Raw genomic sequence first — 18,948 nt, 5'->3', positions numbered from 1 at the left:
TCATGCTTCCTATGTGTAATAATGATTATAGTTAACATTTAATTAACTAGCATTACTTCAAATATGTATTTCATTTAAAATCCTACTCTCTAAGTACTGTACTTGAGATACTTAACAAGCTAAATGTTAAATGCCTCTTCTTCCAGGAAAAGAAAAATTAATTAACTTTAGACTTTTATGTTTTTCTTGAAGTGTTATATGACATCTTATCAGTGTCAATATTTTGATTGAACCCTTACCAGGAAGTGAAGTTTTATTGCACTTGCTTAACAGGATTATGACTAAATACTTACTTGTTCAGTGTGAGGTCAAGAATAAACCTGGAGCCAAAGGCCTGAATCTGGAAGCTTGCCTGGGCCAGATGGACAGCCTATGGATCCAAAAAGACAGAAAAAGTCCTTAGTTTACTTTCCTGTCTTTAAAGCTGATTATATCAATAACAAGAATGATATTTAATAAGAACTTTTTTATAGATTGATTGATTCACTTCTTTACGGGTCCTTATGTAGCAATGCATTTTTCTTTAAAATGAGACTGGGTGCATTGTTATGGCTGTACCTGGAAGACCTGAGTATTTGTGCATCAAGAAATTAACTGAAAGACAGCGAGTCCTTTAAAATGAACACATCATGATAAAAATCAAGAGTATATTCAGCTGGACTTACAAAGTGACCGTGATGAATTATGCAAAAGTCTGACTAATTAAAGCTTGATTTCAGCCTACTTTGTGCACAAAGCTAACCAATTCTTTCTGCACACCTAAGTGAAAAATCATGTCAGCTCTCTGCTCCTCGTCAGGAATTGGAACTTTCTCTAAAAGATGTATCAGCAGAACGGGACAGTCAAATAGGAGGGCACAACCTTTCAGCTTCAGGAGCACTTAGAACCAGGCCCTCTGCCAAGACCGAGCGTTTAGGTCCCCCTTTCCAAGTCACACGTTTAAAAATATTGTCATTATTGTGCCTTAATTCAAATACAAAGATAATCTCATCTAAACACAAATCATATGTACTAGATGCTAAAGATTAGCATAGCCCACAGAATCATCTTCAGTGATGTAAACAAACAAATCAATGAAGTATTGCCAAAGTATTATTCAAGATAAAACTCTCCTTTGTCACCCTATCAGAAGAAAAAAAGACAAGGATAAACATTCATCCCCTCCTCCTCCTCCCCTACTCAAAAATATCCTTCCTCCAGATTTGTCCTAAAACACAGGGGGTGTCACAAATCATGGGAGAAGTGTTAGCAAGCAGACACCTTCCACTCCCACTTCCCCCAACACGCCCTGCTCCTCATGTCCCTCCTCCTCCATTTCCAATTATTGAAACCCTACTCATCCTTCAAGGAAGCTCTCCTTCCCCAGCTTCAATGAAAATGAACTCTTCATCCTCAAGGTTTCGGAAAAACTTCATTTGTTCCTCCCTCCACAGGCAGGTGTGCTCCCCATTTGGCCCTGTGCCATGAGCGCCACATCTCACATCACAAGCATCTTGCAAATAGTTGTAGATTAATGACCCTTCCCAAGATATCTGAACTTTCCATTAATTAAGCAAATATTTATTGTCAAGACTTCTGTCATGCCAAACCTATAAAATACTGTAAACCATGACTTCTTGTCAAGCACAACTTCTGATGAGATAGTCACACCATAATAATCAAGAAATAAAATGAAAAGAAAATTAACAATCATGAAATTTTAAACACAAAGCAATGGGAAGGCCCCTGAATCCCAAACACCGTGGTGATAGCACATCCAACCCCAAACAGCCATGCAGAACAGGGTCATCGTACCTGACCTGGGTTTCCCCACACCCAGACAACTACGTGAGAAATTTCTGTCTTGTCGAGTGTGGGCTCTATCATTTGCAGAAGAACCTCTGTCTCTCTAATACATTCATATATAGTCTTTAATCTAAATGGGTTCTGTGTCTTAAGGCACTAACTTTTGCATTAAGATTTTTATATTGATGAATCATTTGTACAAGAGGATATTTTTCAGCTCTGGATCCCAAAAGCTTAAACACACACACACACACACACACACACACACACACAAACAACAACAACAACAAAAAACACCTTACCTCCTGAAAATAAGATAGGTCCTTAGGCATATTTTCTCTTAGGAATACTAAATAGCAGAGAAGAGTTCACTGATAGCACCCTGGCCTTGCCCAGTCAGCATACCTTAGTTTAGCATCAACTAATAGTCACAGTTCAATTCCTGGTCAGGGCACATTCCTGGGTTGTGGGCTTGAGCCTCAGTAGGGGCTGTGCAGGAGGCAGCCGATCAATGAGTCTCTCTCATCATAGATGTTCCTCTCTCTCCCTCTCCCTTCCTCTCTGAAATCAATAAAAATATATTTTTTAAAAATAGCACCATGACCTAAAAGTGTTGGCAAATGTACCTCCTTGCGCATCTTTATAAAAATACTAAGAAAAAACTGACAGTGACCCAGTAAAAGCCTCATTTTGCAGCAAATAAGCAACGAGACAAGTACAAACCCCAACAAAACCCTGTTGCAAAATGAAGCAGCCTAGTGGTGATTGCTTATCCCATTGTATAGAATTGTTGGGAGCTATCCACTTTGATCATTGCTAAGTACGTTTATACCGAGTCAATGTGACCAGATTCAGCTGAACAGAATTTAATGAAGGCTAGAAAATAATATTAATATTAGGATTTCCCTTAGTTTTTCCAGGCACTTGTTCCACGCACACACATATTCAGTCCCAATCTGTGTGTAAAAACAGTCAGGACACAGCCTCTGTGTTCAATGAAGCGTCAGGCTCCAGAGACGCCAGGGAGCTGCCGGCCTCCCGGTGTGTCTGAGTCACAGGGACCAAGCCTCCCTGAATGATGTGATTTGAACAAATTTTCAAAAGATGATTAAGAATCCACCTGTCAGGAGAAGACATTCAGGTGTGGGGAAAAGCATTTAGAAAAATTGACTTAAAAAGAAAATATGGGGGAAAACCCCCTTTTTAAATTTTCTTTATTGATTAAGGTATTACATATATGTCCTTATCCTCCCCTTACCCCCCCCCCTCCCCCGCCGCTCATGCCCTCACCCCCCTGGTGTCTGTGTCCATTGGTTGTGCTTATATACATGCATACAAGTCCTTCGGTTGATCTCTCCCCCGCAACATTATAGCCTGTGGTTTCCTGGCTTTTGGAGGAAACGACAAACAATTATTCTAAAAAGGTGGGCTGGACAGTGGGGCTTTGTGTGACATGCTCAGTGGCGTGTCTGATCACATATACACACATGTGACAAGGTAGCAAGCTTTCCTCTAAGCATCCACCACTTAGCACAGTAGAGGCACACGCCATTATCATCACTGTCATCGTCATCATCGATAACAATAACATTATGATTCAAACCTATTGACAGATTCCTCTCCACAACTGAAACAATGCAATTGACAACCTTCCTGTTTCTCCATGGGGGGAGGGGAGGAAGGGAATCTGATTATATTACATTTATCGTAAAAATGTTATAATATTTTAATTTACTTTAACACTAACAGGCAGCACATTTCCTATAAAGTGATTTAAGATTTCCTCAAGCATGCATCTCCCTTGCACATACATCAAATGGAATTAGTATGTTCATCTAATATATCTGTATCCATTTTCAGTAATCTCAATACAGTGGTATGTGTTATTTTTCCTACATTCTGTTTCTCTTTCCATTGCTACACGTTCTGCATTTGTGCACAGAGCACCAGTTCCTCTCTGTACCAAAATAAATGCCTGACAAAGGCTACTTTTCCCTGTCATTCTGTGATGTCTGCTGTCCTAGACATGCTCAAATGAACTTTTCACTTCTGGATCCTCAGTTATTCCATACCAGTGGATCATTTTCTTCTTTAACAAAACATTATCCAGCTTTGATAATGGTCCATTTTAAAGATGTTTTCAAATCAGGTAAATGAGTCCTCATCATTATTGTTTAAAAAATTATATTTTTATATTATTTGTTTTTACTTCTTATTTATCCACTTCTTCCAAATGACAGAAAGATTAGAAGAATGGCCGAGATGAGCAGAGAATTGTAGAACATACAGCCGTAACACGGTTTAATAGTGTTGTTGACTCTCTGATCAGCATCACTGCCACTCACTGAAATACAAAGCCTACCTTGAGTATTGCTTTTCTTTTACAAAAAAAAAAGGAACAAAGTTCAGAAACGTGTTCACTAATACGGAGCCAGACCATAGGAATACTTTGGAGATGAGTTCATGAACACGCATGCGGTCATAACAAGTTACTTTCTCCTCCAAGATCCGTGAAACGGGCTTGATGATTAACACCTGGCTTTGCAAGGACAGTCGCTGTGCCCGCACCGGCACTGTGGAGAAGGCAGGATTTTACCGTCAGAGTCATTTCACAGTAAGAATATGCACAGCCCTAGGCTCAGAATTACCACCCTGAAGGGCTGAGAACAGCTGTTGCCTACGCACTTCGATATTTTTCTTTTGACTCAGAATCTGGCACGGGGAAATTACAGGAGCTCCGCAAACAAAAACAACTGAACGCAATTATATACACAAACCTCCTCCACTGAAGAACAATTCACACGTCTTTAACGATGTGCTTTTGTTATTCTGTTTTTTCCTGTGAGTAGATGGCACCTAATGGTGTCCTAATAGATAAGTTTAGAAGACTGTTAGGTTCCTCTGCTTAGACTAGTTTTGCCTCCTATGAAGTAATGTTACACTCTGAAGCCATCGGATATGCCCAGCTTTGTGTAAGGCGCATTATATGCCCTGAACAGACACAGTTCTGTTTTCTTGGGACTTATATTCTAAGAAAGTTGACTTTAATATGAAGATGAAAACAAGAGGAAAAAAGATGACTATCTACTTATAAAAAAGACAAAGCAGGCGTTTGCAGGGTACATGTTTGCACGCCAAAGTGTTTCACACATAATGAGCGCTCACTCAGTCCTCTTTACTGCCTGGCAAGGACGTGCGAGTTCCATGAAGCAGGCATATAACTGGAACTAACTGCAGGAAATGAAAAGTTTACGCTTTCCCAGATTTCAGAAAATGTTCTGCGACTGAATGTCATAATTCAGGAGCAAGTGAGCAACTTGAATTGAGGTCTGTACAATTCAGCATCCTCGGAGCACGCATCTTCCTTTAGAATGCTGTCTAATGGACATGGTCTGTGTAACCGAGAAACATGTAGAAAGGAGTTCCCTGCTCTTCAGACAGAGTCCCTTCATTTAAGGAGACACTCATTAAGTAACAAAGGGAACACAGCCAGAGTGGCACCTCAATAAGACAGGAAAACGCTTTTAAATGGAGGCAGAAGCCGCGGTGGCTGTCGAGCAGACGTAGGCAGGCGGATGGTTCAAGTTCTTCCTAAAGAAAGGGCCATGGATTTCTGGGAAAGAAGGTGCTGGAGAGAGCAAGTGCTGAAATATTATTGCAATGGAGAAAAAAGGGGGAATCTGTGACACTTTCAACAATAAAGATACATTTCTTTTTAAATGCTGCAATACTGGAAGCCTGTATTAATAAAACCTGAACTCCTCCACTGGAAGGAATCATGGAAAAAGGAAAACATGAAATAGTGGATTACTAGTGAGACTGTAGGCAATTTCTTTCCTGTTTTTTATTTCCCTTATTGCTTTGATAATATTGCTGCTTCAATGTTCATTCAAACATCATATAGATATGTTGCGATTGTGCGTAGATGTGTGTGTGTGTGTGTGTGTGTGTGTGTGTATACACACCATCACTGTTACAGGAAGTATTTTTCCCTCCCTTTATCTTTTTGCTTATGGTGTTTTCTCCTCCTCTTAATGATTTTTTTTTTCAATAGACACTTCAAGAGTTTCTACCCCTTTTTCTTAAAATACAGTGGGAAACGTTCCCAGAATCTCAGACACCGCCTTCTTTTGAGATTCAGGACTTTTTATGGGGTTTCAGAGAAGGCAGACTTGGAAATTCACCGGCTAAGAAGGGAGGAGGGGAACGAACGGCAGCGCGGACGACGCTGGAAGGAGCGGCTTTGTTTGAAAGGCTGCGCCGAGGAAGAAAGGAGCTGCGCCGGGAGCCTCGGCCCACTCGGCTGCACAGCGCGTTTTTCTCTTCATGTGAAAACAGGAGACAGAGAATCCAGTGACCCAAGTAATTAAGTCCCAATAGGAATTAGACTGCCACGTTTACACTGAAATACATTTGAGAAAAACACGTCACTTTCTTTAGATCATACAGGCTTTTCTATAAATGGCTAGTCTGGATCTATCCCTCTAAAGCTGGAAAAACAGAAAAGTCCGGCTTGTGGATCTTTCTGCGTAATGCAAAAACTGTACCTTGGGAGTTTTAAAATCTAACAGAAAACGTCAATAGCCTATTTTTAATTATGTTAATCTCATTCTAATTCCTTATTCGAAATTTGCACATTGGTAATCACCAATACGATCAATCTCCCATATGATAAAAATAACAATGCCTTATGTTTCCTGTATTTTAATTATCCAATTATCCAGAATAATACAGCATCCCATGAAGTTAAGTCGGGTAAATATTTTTATGACCCTTTTCTTTAAAAATAATTTTTTTTTCAAGACACCGAGAGGTTAAGTGATGTTTTTATCGAACGTCACACATCAAAGGAAGAAAGATGAAGTATTTGCTTCAGCTCGGTGAGGAAAATGCCAAGTTCACACCAGAAATCCTTAAACTTCAATGTTTCCTGGTCCCTGAAATATAAATAATAATAACGTGCCAGTAGGATGTGTGTGAGGATTAAATTATATAATAATGGGGTAAAAGTTCCTAGAAAAGGTTGGCCACGTAGAAGGAGCTCAATCATTTGGGAAGGGGTGGGTGGTAAAGTAGAAGGAGAAAGGGAAAAAAAAGAAGAAACTCTATTAACGTTTTGGAAAGGTTATCAGTCAGCTCCACCTTAAAAATTAATTTTCAATATAGCTGATCACCTCCTAGAAAATCCAATGTGCATTTATCCTCTGCAAAATTTGCAAATTTTATGTTTTCCATTGCTAATTACCATCAGGTATTATGCTTTGACCTTGTTCAAGTCGTCATGTCTTTAAAATAATATGAATCATTTTCCTGAGACGTGGAACAGCTGCAAATGTGAGATAAAGGCAATTTTGCAAATTAAGGTAATTTGCTGAACATTCTTCCCAAGATGAATTTAAATAGATAGCGTGTAGGAGAGAATATCATCATCACGTTTCCTTCCAGCATGCTCCAATAAACAGGATTATTGGTTAACCCAGTAACAAACTGGCACTGAACCCCTGCCGGTGTGAGATACGGTGGCAAATGTAAAGATATAGAAGAATTAGTATTTATATCCAAAAGTGTCTAACCTGGTTAGAGGAAGGAGATGAGAAACCACAAAGAGTAGGAAATACAATACTTCAATTTAATAATAATAATAATAATAATAATAATAATAAATATTATTTGTAAAGATGCCATATACAATGTAAGCATGATTAATTACTCTAATATTAACAAGGGGTATGGTCTGGGTAACTAATGCATTTAAATTTGAGGAGCAGGAATGCTGAGGGATGGAGAGAAAGCGAGGGAAAGCTTACTGGAGAAGTTTTTCTCAGTATTAAGGGATAGAATTCAGATAGCGGTGGGACTGATTGAATAGAATGAAATTTCAAAGGGTTTCTAAGTGTTAGCTAATTAACAGAGACTTAAGAAACATGCTTTTAAAGTAAAACACCGGCGCCCTTACTTCTGGAGCATTAACTACGTTTTGGGTTGTGGTAAGAATTAAAACATGGCATTTTTTATAAAGCATTTCACGAGATCAATAAGTCACGGGAACACATGCAAGCCCCCCAGATACCAGTGTATTTTGTTAATCAATCTATCCCTTAGCCTTACACTGGGAAGCCGAAGTCCCAGCCTTGCCGGAGATTACAGACACAACACCGAAACATCAGCAGAGCGCACTCTTCTCACGGGGCCACGGGCATCAGCATCTCCTCGAACCACGCAGGTCATCCTTTGACCTTGTTCTCTGTGCCAACCTAGCCGAGAAAGATAGGACTTCGACTCTGAAAGAAATCCGGCCAACATTCAATTATCCGAGCTGATGACACAGAAAAAAAGGATGGCGTGTTGAATTTTAACATCTGCCCAAATCTTTTGCAAGAGCCCTTTTCTAAAGAAACCAATTTTAACAAGAAACCAGTTTCATCTTCCTCCTTAACTACCCTCAGTTTGAAGTGCTCTCAAAGTTTGATACAGACAAAAGATAGGCACTGCAGAGAAAGAATAATGGCATTGGCAATCCGAACAGATACTCCAATGAATAAATCATGAGTTAGCTGTAGTAAAAATTCATTTTTTACATTCCTCATAGGCAGCCAAAGAAGAGAAGTTATATCTAATATTATTGGGGGAGGGGGGGCCTTTTAGCCCTAAAGGGTCACACTAATATCTTCCTTAGTGATCAGTTAGCAACCCAGGAGAACTCTGTAACAATACACATTCACCGACAACACCATCTTTGGACATTTACGCGAACCGTCTTCTATAAATTTATCCCTGATGATTAATGTTTGCTGGATATTAAATCGACAATGCCAACTCAAAAGAGAGATGAAATCATAAGCCTTCAGAGCTCTTGCTATTTGAAAATGGGTAAAGCATTACAAGTATCACTACAGCTCTATTATTTAGCTTTCATATATTTTCCGAAGGACGAATAAAAATACAACTATGACAACAGTTGCCATGGAAGCAGTTCCTTTCTGCTGCCTTCCTGAATAGCAGCGTTTAATTTGATGCATTAATCTAGTGGCTGAGGTGTGATTCACTTGTTCTTTTTCCTCATCAATTCCTACATCACCAAACTGCACAACTCCAAGGAGGGCTGCTCTCCCTGCTGACACTGTTGTCATAAAGCAAGGACCTATTTTTCCTTTCTAGCCAGGATTATTGAACACCCACTAGATAATTTAAATAAAAGAATAGAAATGGGGTGTGAGTTTTGGAACGCAAACGACACCAAGCTCCATGCATAATGTCCGTGACTCATTACAAGGCAGTTTTTAAAATTTGTTGCTTCTATAATGTTAGTACTGCCCTGCAAGAAAAAAGCCTCCGGAAGGCAGCCATCCAGGAGACTTTCCTGGTCTGCTCCCCCTGCTCCTGGGAATGCTGGCTACAACAGCCCAGTGGACTCAACTCAAATAGCTACCCAGAGCCCTGGCCTGTGTCGTTCAGTTGGTTGAGTGTCATTCCATGCCCTGAGAGGTTGCAGTTCATTTCCCAGTCAGGGCACGTGCCCAGGTGGCGGGCTTAATCCCCAGAAAGGGGTGTGCAGAAGGCAGTGGATCGATGTTTCCCTCCCTCTCCCTTCCTCTCTCTCTCTCTAAAATCAATAAAAACATATTTAAAATTTTTTATTTTAAAAAATACCTACCTAGCGCAAAAGGAGCTTCTTTAACTTGGATCTTTATGAAGACCACACAAGGATTAGTTAAGAATGAATGAGCTTGGAATACGAAATGAGGTTTATGATACAGTAATTACACAATTCACTTGAGCCTTGTTATATCCAGCAAACCATAAATGCTATAGAGTAAATGGAAATATTAATTTTCAGCTCTCCCTCACTAAGAAGCTACTGAAAATGAACAACCCAGGGAAGCTAAGCAGACCTGCCTATGCCAGGTCTCTCTTCTCTTAAGATATCGTGATCTTGTTTGGTGGATCTCACACTGCCTTTGCCCAGAGCTGCTTTGTGTTGGGATCTCTATACCAGCTGTTATTTCTATTTGAAGAAAATTTTTAGGATCTGCTTATCAGTACATCATAAATACACAGCTATTTGACAGCGATATTCCTAAGAGGGCTTTGCTTTCCTTAATTACCTTTTGCAAGATGAGTGCCACACGTTGAGTGTTACTGGGGTGAAGCCTCTTTTGCTCTAGGGACCCAGCTATGGATTAGAGAGTTCTCAGCCATGTCTGGATCTGTCCTTTGCTCTAACTTCTGACCTTAGCTATGACCATGGATGGATTGCATTCTGTCCTTTTGGATGGAAAGAGTAACTTTCAAATTGGAGGCCAAGACAAAAGTGGATTTTCTCATTTTACAAACAAGTGCCAACAGACTTCCTCAGGAACACTATTAAGGAACACCAGGACATAGAGGTTCACAATTGTCATGTATCACAATTTTACGCAAAACAAATATCATGTGTGCTGTACATACTTTACTCAAAGCTAGATGTGGAAAAGCTAATATTGACGTGACCTCATTTTCTCTAACATTCAGCTTCCATAGAATTCCACAAAATGCCAACCACTCAGCCTGTAGTCACATAATTTTTAAAACTAACATTTAGAATATTGACTGTTACACAGAATATCCTGCCTATTTTGGTAAGCAAATGATAGACTCACCACATCTACGGAATGTTTTAGGTTCATTAAAACTCCATTTTTATTTCCAAATGAGAACCCAGAATTGCATGGAAACTTGGAGACATATAAACATAAATATAGTACTCTGGAATACATCTATTTCCTCAGATTACATGTTCAGTGGCTTCTGCATCAGGTATGAAATCATTTACTCAATCAACAAATAATTTTTCTTACTACCATGTTTCAAGCAGCAGAGAGAAGTAATGCCATCAACAAATAAATTTAAAGCAAATTAAATGGTGATAAATGCTATAGGTAAAAAGAATAAAATAGGTAAAAGGCAAAGGTAGTTAGGAAGTATATTGTATGGATAAATGGCAACATTAAACAAGATGGACAGAGAAGGACTCTGAAAAGACAGCCGTTAAGCAAAGATTAGGGAGTGAAGGAGAAAGAATTCTGGGCAAGGAGCAGCTAGTTACAAAAACCCTAAGGCAGGAGCACACTTGTATGCTAAAGAAAAGCAATAAGGCCCGTTTGGATCAAGGGAAGTAAGTCCAAGGGAGTGTCCTAGGCAATGAAGTTAAAGAAGTAATGAGTGGTCAATTGTGTAGGACCTTGTAGGCCAATGTATTGAAATTTCAATATATTTTACTCTTAATAGAAATAAAAAGTTGCTAAGGATTTTGAGCTGAGGAGTGATGTGATCCAGGCTATTGTGTTGACAAGAGACTAAAGGTGGGGGAGGGGTGGGCAGAGAGAGAAGAGGGTCCAGTTAAGACACTATCGCAATACTCCAGGTAGGAGCGAACGGTGAGTTGGACTTGGGTAATAATAGCAGAGTTGATGAGAAATGGTCAGATTCTGGGCAGACAATAAAAGCATTGTCAACAGCAGTTGCTTACAGATCAGATATGGGTTTTGAATAAAATAGAGCAGGAAAGGAAAACTCAAGAATTTTAGGTCTGAATAACCAGAAGGTGCAAGCTATGAGGTGAGGGATAATGGAGGAGGAGGAGATGGCAGTGGAAATACAGTACTTCTGTTTGGGATCTATTATGTTTAGTATGCATATTATGTAGCCAAGTGGAGATGTGGAATAGGCAGTTAGATATAAGGCATACATAGAGACATCTTTTAGTTAGCATTTACTGAGGAATTAAGTGAATTAAGAAACAATGAACAAGTGAATGATTAAGCATATGAAAGAATGAGTGAATAAAGAATAAATATTGAACATACAAAAAAATGACAGTAAAAGAACTAAAGAGGAGGATATAATTTAAATTCTGCAGACAACTTACTCTCTGAAATAGCTATACCTTAAAAGAGAAAACTAAGATAATTGGGTAGGAAAAACTGTAAAATCAGTACAAAATAACCCACTCACTGGGTTTTTAAATAACATTTTCAATTTAAACAGTGTCACTTTGGAACACAAGAGATATATTACGCACTACAAATTCCCCCAAAAGAATTCAAGTCCAAAAGCATCATTCTTAGATGTCTTGTGTATGTGTTAAAATTACAAAGGAATGCTCAGCAAATGAAGATGTTAGTTCTCCGGCAAACCACATGGGTTATATGCACGAATATATATATATAATACTCCTAAGAAACAACACAGTGTTGTCTTTGATTTCCCAAAAGTCCATTTCTATATTCTGGAAGTCATACTATCTTAACTGCTTTTAATATTTCAAACTTGTCATTGCTTTTAGGCATACATTGTCATGTACCTCATTTTAAGGCTTTTTAAAAGCATACACTTACTGCCCTGGCAGTTGTGGCTCAGTTGACAGGGCGTCATCCCATGCAACAAAAGTTTGCGGGTTCCATTCCCAGTCAGGGTACATGCCCAGGTTGTGGGCTCAATCCCCAGTAGGGGGTGTGCAGGAAGCAGCTGACCTAAGTTTCGTTCTCATTGCTGTTCTTTCCCCCCACCCCTCTTTCTTCCTCTCTCTCTAAAAATCAATAAAAAGTCTTTGAAAAAAAAGAAAGTATACATTTACTGACTTTAATTTACTAACTGTATCTAGCATCTTAGGGGCCTGATCTTAAGGCAGAGAACCAAGGCATATCCCACACCCTATTAAATAATGTAGGTTTCTCAACGTCTCTAACCAATTTAGTAATTAAAGTTTATATTGCAAACTCTATGAATGAAAAGATTTGAAAGAATTGCACAAATCTCTTCACTCCTACAGCTGTTCCTTGGACTCCTACTTAAATTAGCAAATGGCAAAAAGGAGACTTCTCTTCAATATTTTGTTAAAATCACAATGCTATTTCAACAGTGCCAATGATTAATAAATAAACAAAGCAATTTCAGTTAGTTACTTCGGATGACTTTGTTTTTTACCTGAAGTAAGCAAATAACTATATCAGGGCAGTATTTAATTAGTCATGACTAGAGAGGTCAGAATGTTAGTAACACTGGATCAACGGTCCAAAATAAAAGCTGCTTATAGAATATGAAATTTTTTCTAAAAATATAAAACTATAGTAAATTTAACACTGTTTTATCTTAGCCCAAGAAAAGAAAAAGCCATTTAAATTAAGATCTCAAGCAAACCCTTCTTCCTGCCTTCCATTCTGATTAACATTAAATTAGCCAGTGTCTCACAAAATAAAAATGATGGCATCTGCACCAACACTGTAGTCCTTAAGTCAGGCCAGCACAAGACAAAGTCTGCTGGCTCAGTGCTCAAGCACATTTATGTAGGAAACAGCATATATGTCAAGGGACAGAAAGATAATAATTCCCATTTTCCTAACCTATAGGTTTACAAGTTCAAGAACAGGCTTTCTGAACCTCAGAAAGACTGATATTTTAGGCTGCATTCATCTTAGATGTGTGTGTGTGGGGGCCGGGGGTGGGGGGCAATCTGTCTTGTGCACTGTGGTATGTTTCGCAGCATCCCTGGCCTCTATCCACTAGATGCCAGTAGCATCCAATCCCCAGTATGACAGCCAATAATCTCTCCAGATATTGCCAAACGTCCCCTGGGAAGAGCAAAACTGCCCCTAGTTGAGAACCCTTGACCTGTATGTTCAGGAGATGTATGATTTTATATCGATTCCTCTAGGTGTGTTGCCTTTACAAAATATGTAACCTTAATTTCAAAGCTCACTTTCAGCTGTCACCAAGGCCCCTGAGACAAAACAGCAGGAAGCAACTGATACCCACAGAAAAAGGGAGCTTGGTTCTTTCAAAAGTTAGTTATCTATCTGCTCAAGAGCAAATTCTTAAACATTTATACCCATATATATGTCCCCAAATTAAACTATGAGTTTAAATCTGTTAAATGAGCTCACATGTAGTCTTCAAAAAATAATAAGGGAATGCTGCAACAGTCCAGAAATTTGGTGGGTTTTGTTTTGTTTTTTTAAGTATACTTAACGTTGCTTTTTCCCCCTCCCAACGTGGCAGCTTCTTATCTTTTGAAATGTCACTTGGTGACTCAAAAGAGACTAACTGTAATTTAAACAGCAAGAAGTGAGGGGGAATCGCTGTATGTGGTCTCCGTTTGGAAGCTAATAAGCTGTCCTTCCGTAATTAATGTAATATGTTTTCTCCGTGGGTATAAAACCCCAGGTCTCTAAATACCATTTATATGCTGGTGGCTCCCCACATTTCCATCTCGTTCCAACCTGCCCCTGAGCCCACAGCCCATCACCAACATACCCACGTAGATGACCTGCAGTCGGCCTGGAGAGAACAAGTTAAGGCTTCTCTTCGCCTTCTTCTAAACTTGCCTCCCAGCCTTCCCAATGCTGGGAAAAAGGAGCACTATTCCCCAGGAAAAAGCCTTATAGTCATTCTTGACTTCTGTATTAATTTCCAATTACTACCGTAACAAATTTCCATCATTTTGTGACTTAAAACAACACATATTATTATCTCGTGCTTCTGGAGTTCAAAAGTCCAAATTAAAAGTCTAGAGTCCAATATTAAGGTGTTGACAGGACACCTTCTGGAAGCTCCAGGGGGGGAATCAATTTCCTTATCATTTCCAGCTTCTAGACCAGTGGTTCTCAACCTTCCTAATGCTGTGACCCTTTAATACAGTTCCTCATGTTGTGGTGACCCCCAATTTCATTGTTACAAATTGAACATAGTTAAAGCATAGTGATTAATCACATAAACAATATGTAATTATATATGTGTTTTCCGATGGTCTTAGGCGACCCCTGTGAAAGGGTGGTTCGACCCCTAAAGGGGTCGAGACCCACAGGTTGAGAACCGCTGTTCTAGAGGCTCCTGCATTCCATGGCTTGGGGTCCTTCCCCGCATCACTCCCACCTCTGCTTGCATCATAACATCTCCTTCTCTGACCCTAACTCTCACAAGGACTTTTGTGATTACACTGGGCCCACCCAGAAATCCCAGCATAACCTGCCCATCTCAAGATACTTCACTTAATCACATCTACAAAGTCTCTTTTGCCAGATGAGATACTGTGATTTATAAGAAATCTTTCCATCTGGTCATTCTGAGGACCAAAATATATTTCTCATACAGACGTGGTCTTCGTGCAAGGTTCCTGGCTCGAAGCTCCCCAAACCCTTGGGATTTTCTAAGCAATAAGTGTGATAAGAGCTTTTTTGTCATATTTGGTTTCTTGTCCAGTTTCTCAAATCACTTCAGAGTCATGAAGGGGAAGTATGTGTCTGATTATTCAAAACAAGCCCCTTTCCACACCCCTGGGTCTGTGTCAATGAGATGACTTTTGGAAAGCACTTGAGGATGGGAGCTGGCTGCCAGAAGCACCTGCCATGAATAAAGGGTTGGAACTTTCAGTCCCACCCTGCCCCCCTGGCCTCTCTGGCGGGGAGAGTGACCCAAGGTTCAATCAATTACCAATGGCCAATGATTTCATCAATCATGCCTGTGTAATGAAGCCTCCATAAAAACCTAAAAGAAGGGGTTGGTGAACACATGGAGAGAGGTACTCCCCTCGCCCCATACCTGGTCCTATGCATCGTTTCTATCTGGCTGTTCCTGAGTTACATCCAACAGACCAACAAACTAGTTAGTAAACGTGTCTCCAAGTTCTGTGAGCCATTCTAACAAATTAATCAAACACGAGGAGGGGGTCCTGGGAACCTCTTATTCATAGTCAGTCAGTCGGAAGTACAGCGAAATACTTGGACCTGCAACTGGCATCTGAAAGGCGGGGTGGCCGGGAGCGTGGGGGAGGGGGGAGCAGGGGGGGAAGGGAGTCTTGTAAAACTAACCCCTTAACCTGTGGGATCTGGAGCTATCTCTAGATAAAAATAGTGTCAGAATTGAGTTGAATTTTCTGACACCTTGCTAGTGTCCCAAGAATTGCCTGTTGGTGTGGGAAACCCCTCCACACAATGAAATTTGCTGATTGGAACCACCTTTTACCACATAAGGTAACTTATTCACAGATTTAGGGGATTAGGATATGAACACCCTTGGGGGAGGGGATTATCCTGTCTACCACTACTCCTCTCCTTTTCTAGTCCACGCCCCCTCCCCCCCTCCAATCATCAACAATCTGGAGGCTCTACCTCTGAAATATATCCCAAATCAACTGCTTCCCTGCCACGCCTCTGCTACCACCCCAGTAAGGCCATGCGGACTCTGTGCTGGGTGCCTGTGAGTGCCTCCTCACCAGTGTCCTTGGTGCCACTCTTGCCCCTGTACCGTCCGGGGCTCTAAAGCTACCAGAACTTTGATCTTTGCAAAATATAAATCAAAGAATGTTATTTCCTTGTTCAAAACCCATCAGTGGCTTCCCATTATAATCAGAACAAAATCCTAATAGGCCCTTCATCCTCTGGCCCCTTCTTACCTTTAAAAAATAATGGAGAAAGAAATACGCAATTTTTTCCTCCACAGAATTTCTCACCCTCAACCTTCCAAGGCCTTGTACAATGAGCAGGAGCTCTTAGCCACTTATCAAAGGGAGCTGCTTGTGTTCCGGCCACCCTTCCAGAGCCTCTTATTGTACTTCTCTCTCCCAAGGCAGAAGACAGCAACTAGCCACGTAATTCTAATCCCAAGCCCTCCCTCTCCAAGTTCATTTTGACTGCAAAGTTCTTGATAAAACTACCAGGAATTTTTAAATGTGCAAGAAAAAAAAAATCAGAAGGTAGGGAAAGAAAGGAAAGAGCACAATATAGTGTGATATATACTACACGTTTCAGAGCAGGAGAAAGAAGAAGCTATCTTAGGCTGATGGATCTAAAAATAGGGCAGAGATAAATTATTTAATGTTAAAAGAACTAAAAATAAAAATTTAACAGTCTTTGGGAGCGATGGGAGAGAGACTTTTACTTTTCAATCTATTCCTTTATGAACTCTGAATGCTTAGACCATGTAAATAAATATAGCAGAATAACTACTAATTTCATACAAGATTTATACTAAGTTGACAAGTGAGTGTATGCATGTTTATATGCACATTGAGCAACCATTTTTTCACCTATTGTAACATTTCTTCCCTCTGATTCCAGCACTGCTCTTTGGAATTCCCCCTCCAGACTGTCCCGCCAAAGATTTCTCAGTGATAAATCAGAGGGCGTCAGCAACCCACCAGCAGTCTCTCGCGGAACAGTGTTCCTTAGGCCTCCTCTGTCTCTATTTTTAAAAACTCTTTTTTCCCTGAATTACTTCACACCAGCAACTTCTGGAGCCAGCTACTCTCTCCTCGCTTTCAAATAATAAGATCTACACTTTATAATTCCTACTCTTGCCTTAACTGGTTTGGCTCAGTGGTTAGATCATCAGCCTGCAGACTGAGGGTCCCAGGTTCGATTCTGGTCAAGGGCATGTACATTGCTTACGGGCTCAATCCCTAGTCGGGGGTGTGCAGGAGGCAGCTGATCGATGTTTCTAACTCTCTATCCCTCTCCCATCCTCTCTGTAAAAGCAATAAAATATATTTAATAATAGTACTAATAATAACTCCTACTCTTCTTCCAACATGCCAGCATCTCAGGGAAGCAGCTACTACACAAATTCAGCCCTCACTTGGCATAATGAACAATCCCTAACTCAATCACTTCTATCTGTATTTCTTCACCTCTAAGGAACACCCAGTCAACTCTTATTGGAGGATACTTCACAGAATTTTAGGGCCATAAGGTACTCCAGAGAACAAACTCACCCACATCAAAGTCACCTAAGATATAAAAATGCAAACTAGTGCACCTTATACCGATCTACAAATTCAAATTGTTTTCAACAACCTCTGAAGTGGTTCCAATGCACAAAAAACTTTGAGATTCCTCAAATCTAACCCAATCTCCTTATTTTTAAAATTAGGAAAGTCTAATCTAGAGAGGTAAGTGGTTTGCCCAAAATTGCCTACCTACAGCTAATTAATTATACTACTGGTATATATTCCAGTATCTCTTTTAAAGGAACCTGTGAGGTGAAAAATGCAAAAAGTATAAGAAGGAAACTACGTCAACATAATAAAGGCCATATAAGAAAAAAACCCGCATCTATCATTATACTCGATAAAGGAAAACTGAAAGCTTTCCCTCTAAGATCAGGAACAAGACAAACATGCCCACCTTTGCCACTTCCATTCAACATAGTTCTGGAAATCCTAGACAGAGCAATTGGGCAAGAAAATAAAATAAAATAAAAGGCATGCAAACAATAAAGACATGCATTATCACTGTTTGTAGATGACATAATCTTATATGTAGAAATCCTAAACATTACACACACACATACAAAAAAAAACCTATTGGAACTAATAAATGAAGTCATCAAAGTTGCAGGATACAAAATCGACACACACAAGTTAGTTTCATTTTTATACATTAACAATGTGAAATCCTAAAATGAAATTAAGAAAACAATTCTATTTACAACAGCATTAAAAAGGATAAATACTTATGAAAAACTTAACCAAGGAGGTGAAAGATTTGGACATTGAAAACTATAAAACACTGATAAAGAAAATTAAATCAAACACAAGTAAATGGAAAGACATCCTGTGCTCATGGACTGGAAGAATTAATAGTGTTAAGATGGCAATACTAATGTGGGATTGGGGGGATGAGAAGAGATAAACCAAAGAACTTATATACTTATATGCATAGCCTATGGACACGGGCAATAGGTTGGTGGTGATCTGGGTGGTGGTAGGGGCTGGGAGGGTAAAGGGGGGAAATGGGAGACATCTATAATACTATCAACAATAAAAAATATATTTTTTAAAAAAGATGGCAATACTACCCAAAGCAATCCACAGATTCAATGCAACCCCTATCAAAATCCTAAAGACTTTTCTTGCAGAAGTTTAAAAATCCATCCTATTTATTTAATTTTAATTTTGCAGAAATTTTAAAAATCCATTTCAAGGGACCCTAATAGTCAAAACAATCTTGAAAAAGGACAAAGCTGTAGGTCTCACACTTTCTAATTTCAAAACTTATTACCAAGCTATTATAATCAAAACAGTGTGGTACTACCATAAGAAATAGATATATAGATAAACAGACTAAAGAGCCCAGAAATAAACCCTCACATATGGAGTCAATGAATTTTGACGAGGGTGCCAAGACCATT

The 18,948-nt window shown here is 39.6% G+C and overlaps 1 protein-coding gene across 4 annotated transcripts in view; it reads right to left on the bottom strand.

Moving 5' to 3' along the window:
• ADAM23 (ADAM metallopeptidase domain 23) overlaps positions 1-18,948 on the bottom strand; it is a 152,338-nt gene that overhangs the window by 116,666 nt on the left and 16,724 nt on the right. For all 4 annotated transcript variants that reach the window (XM_070421954.1, XM_070421955.1, XM_070421952.1 and 1 more), the window contains exon 3: positions 294-370. In XM_070421954.1, coding sequence (XP_070278055.1) covers positions 294-370 — 77 coding nt within the window. The remainder of the gene's footprint in view (positions 1-293; positions 371-18,948) is intronic.

The sequence above is a fragment of the Myotis yumanensis genome, unplaced genomic scaffold (assembly GCF_028538775.1).
Source record: "Myotis yumanensis isolate MYYU_CA2020_CCGP unplaced genomic scaffold, mMyoYum1.0.hap1 SCAF_8, whole genome shotgun sequence".
Lineage (NCBI taxonomy): Eukaryota > Metazoa > Chordata > Mammalia > Chiroptera > Vespertilionidae > Myotis > Myotis yumanensis.
The sequence above is the reverse complement of the archived record's forward strand: the minus strand, read 5'-3'. Positions and strand labels throughout refer to the sequence as shown.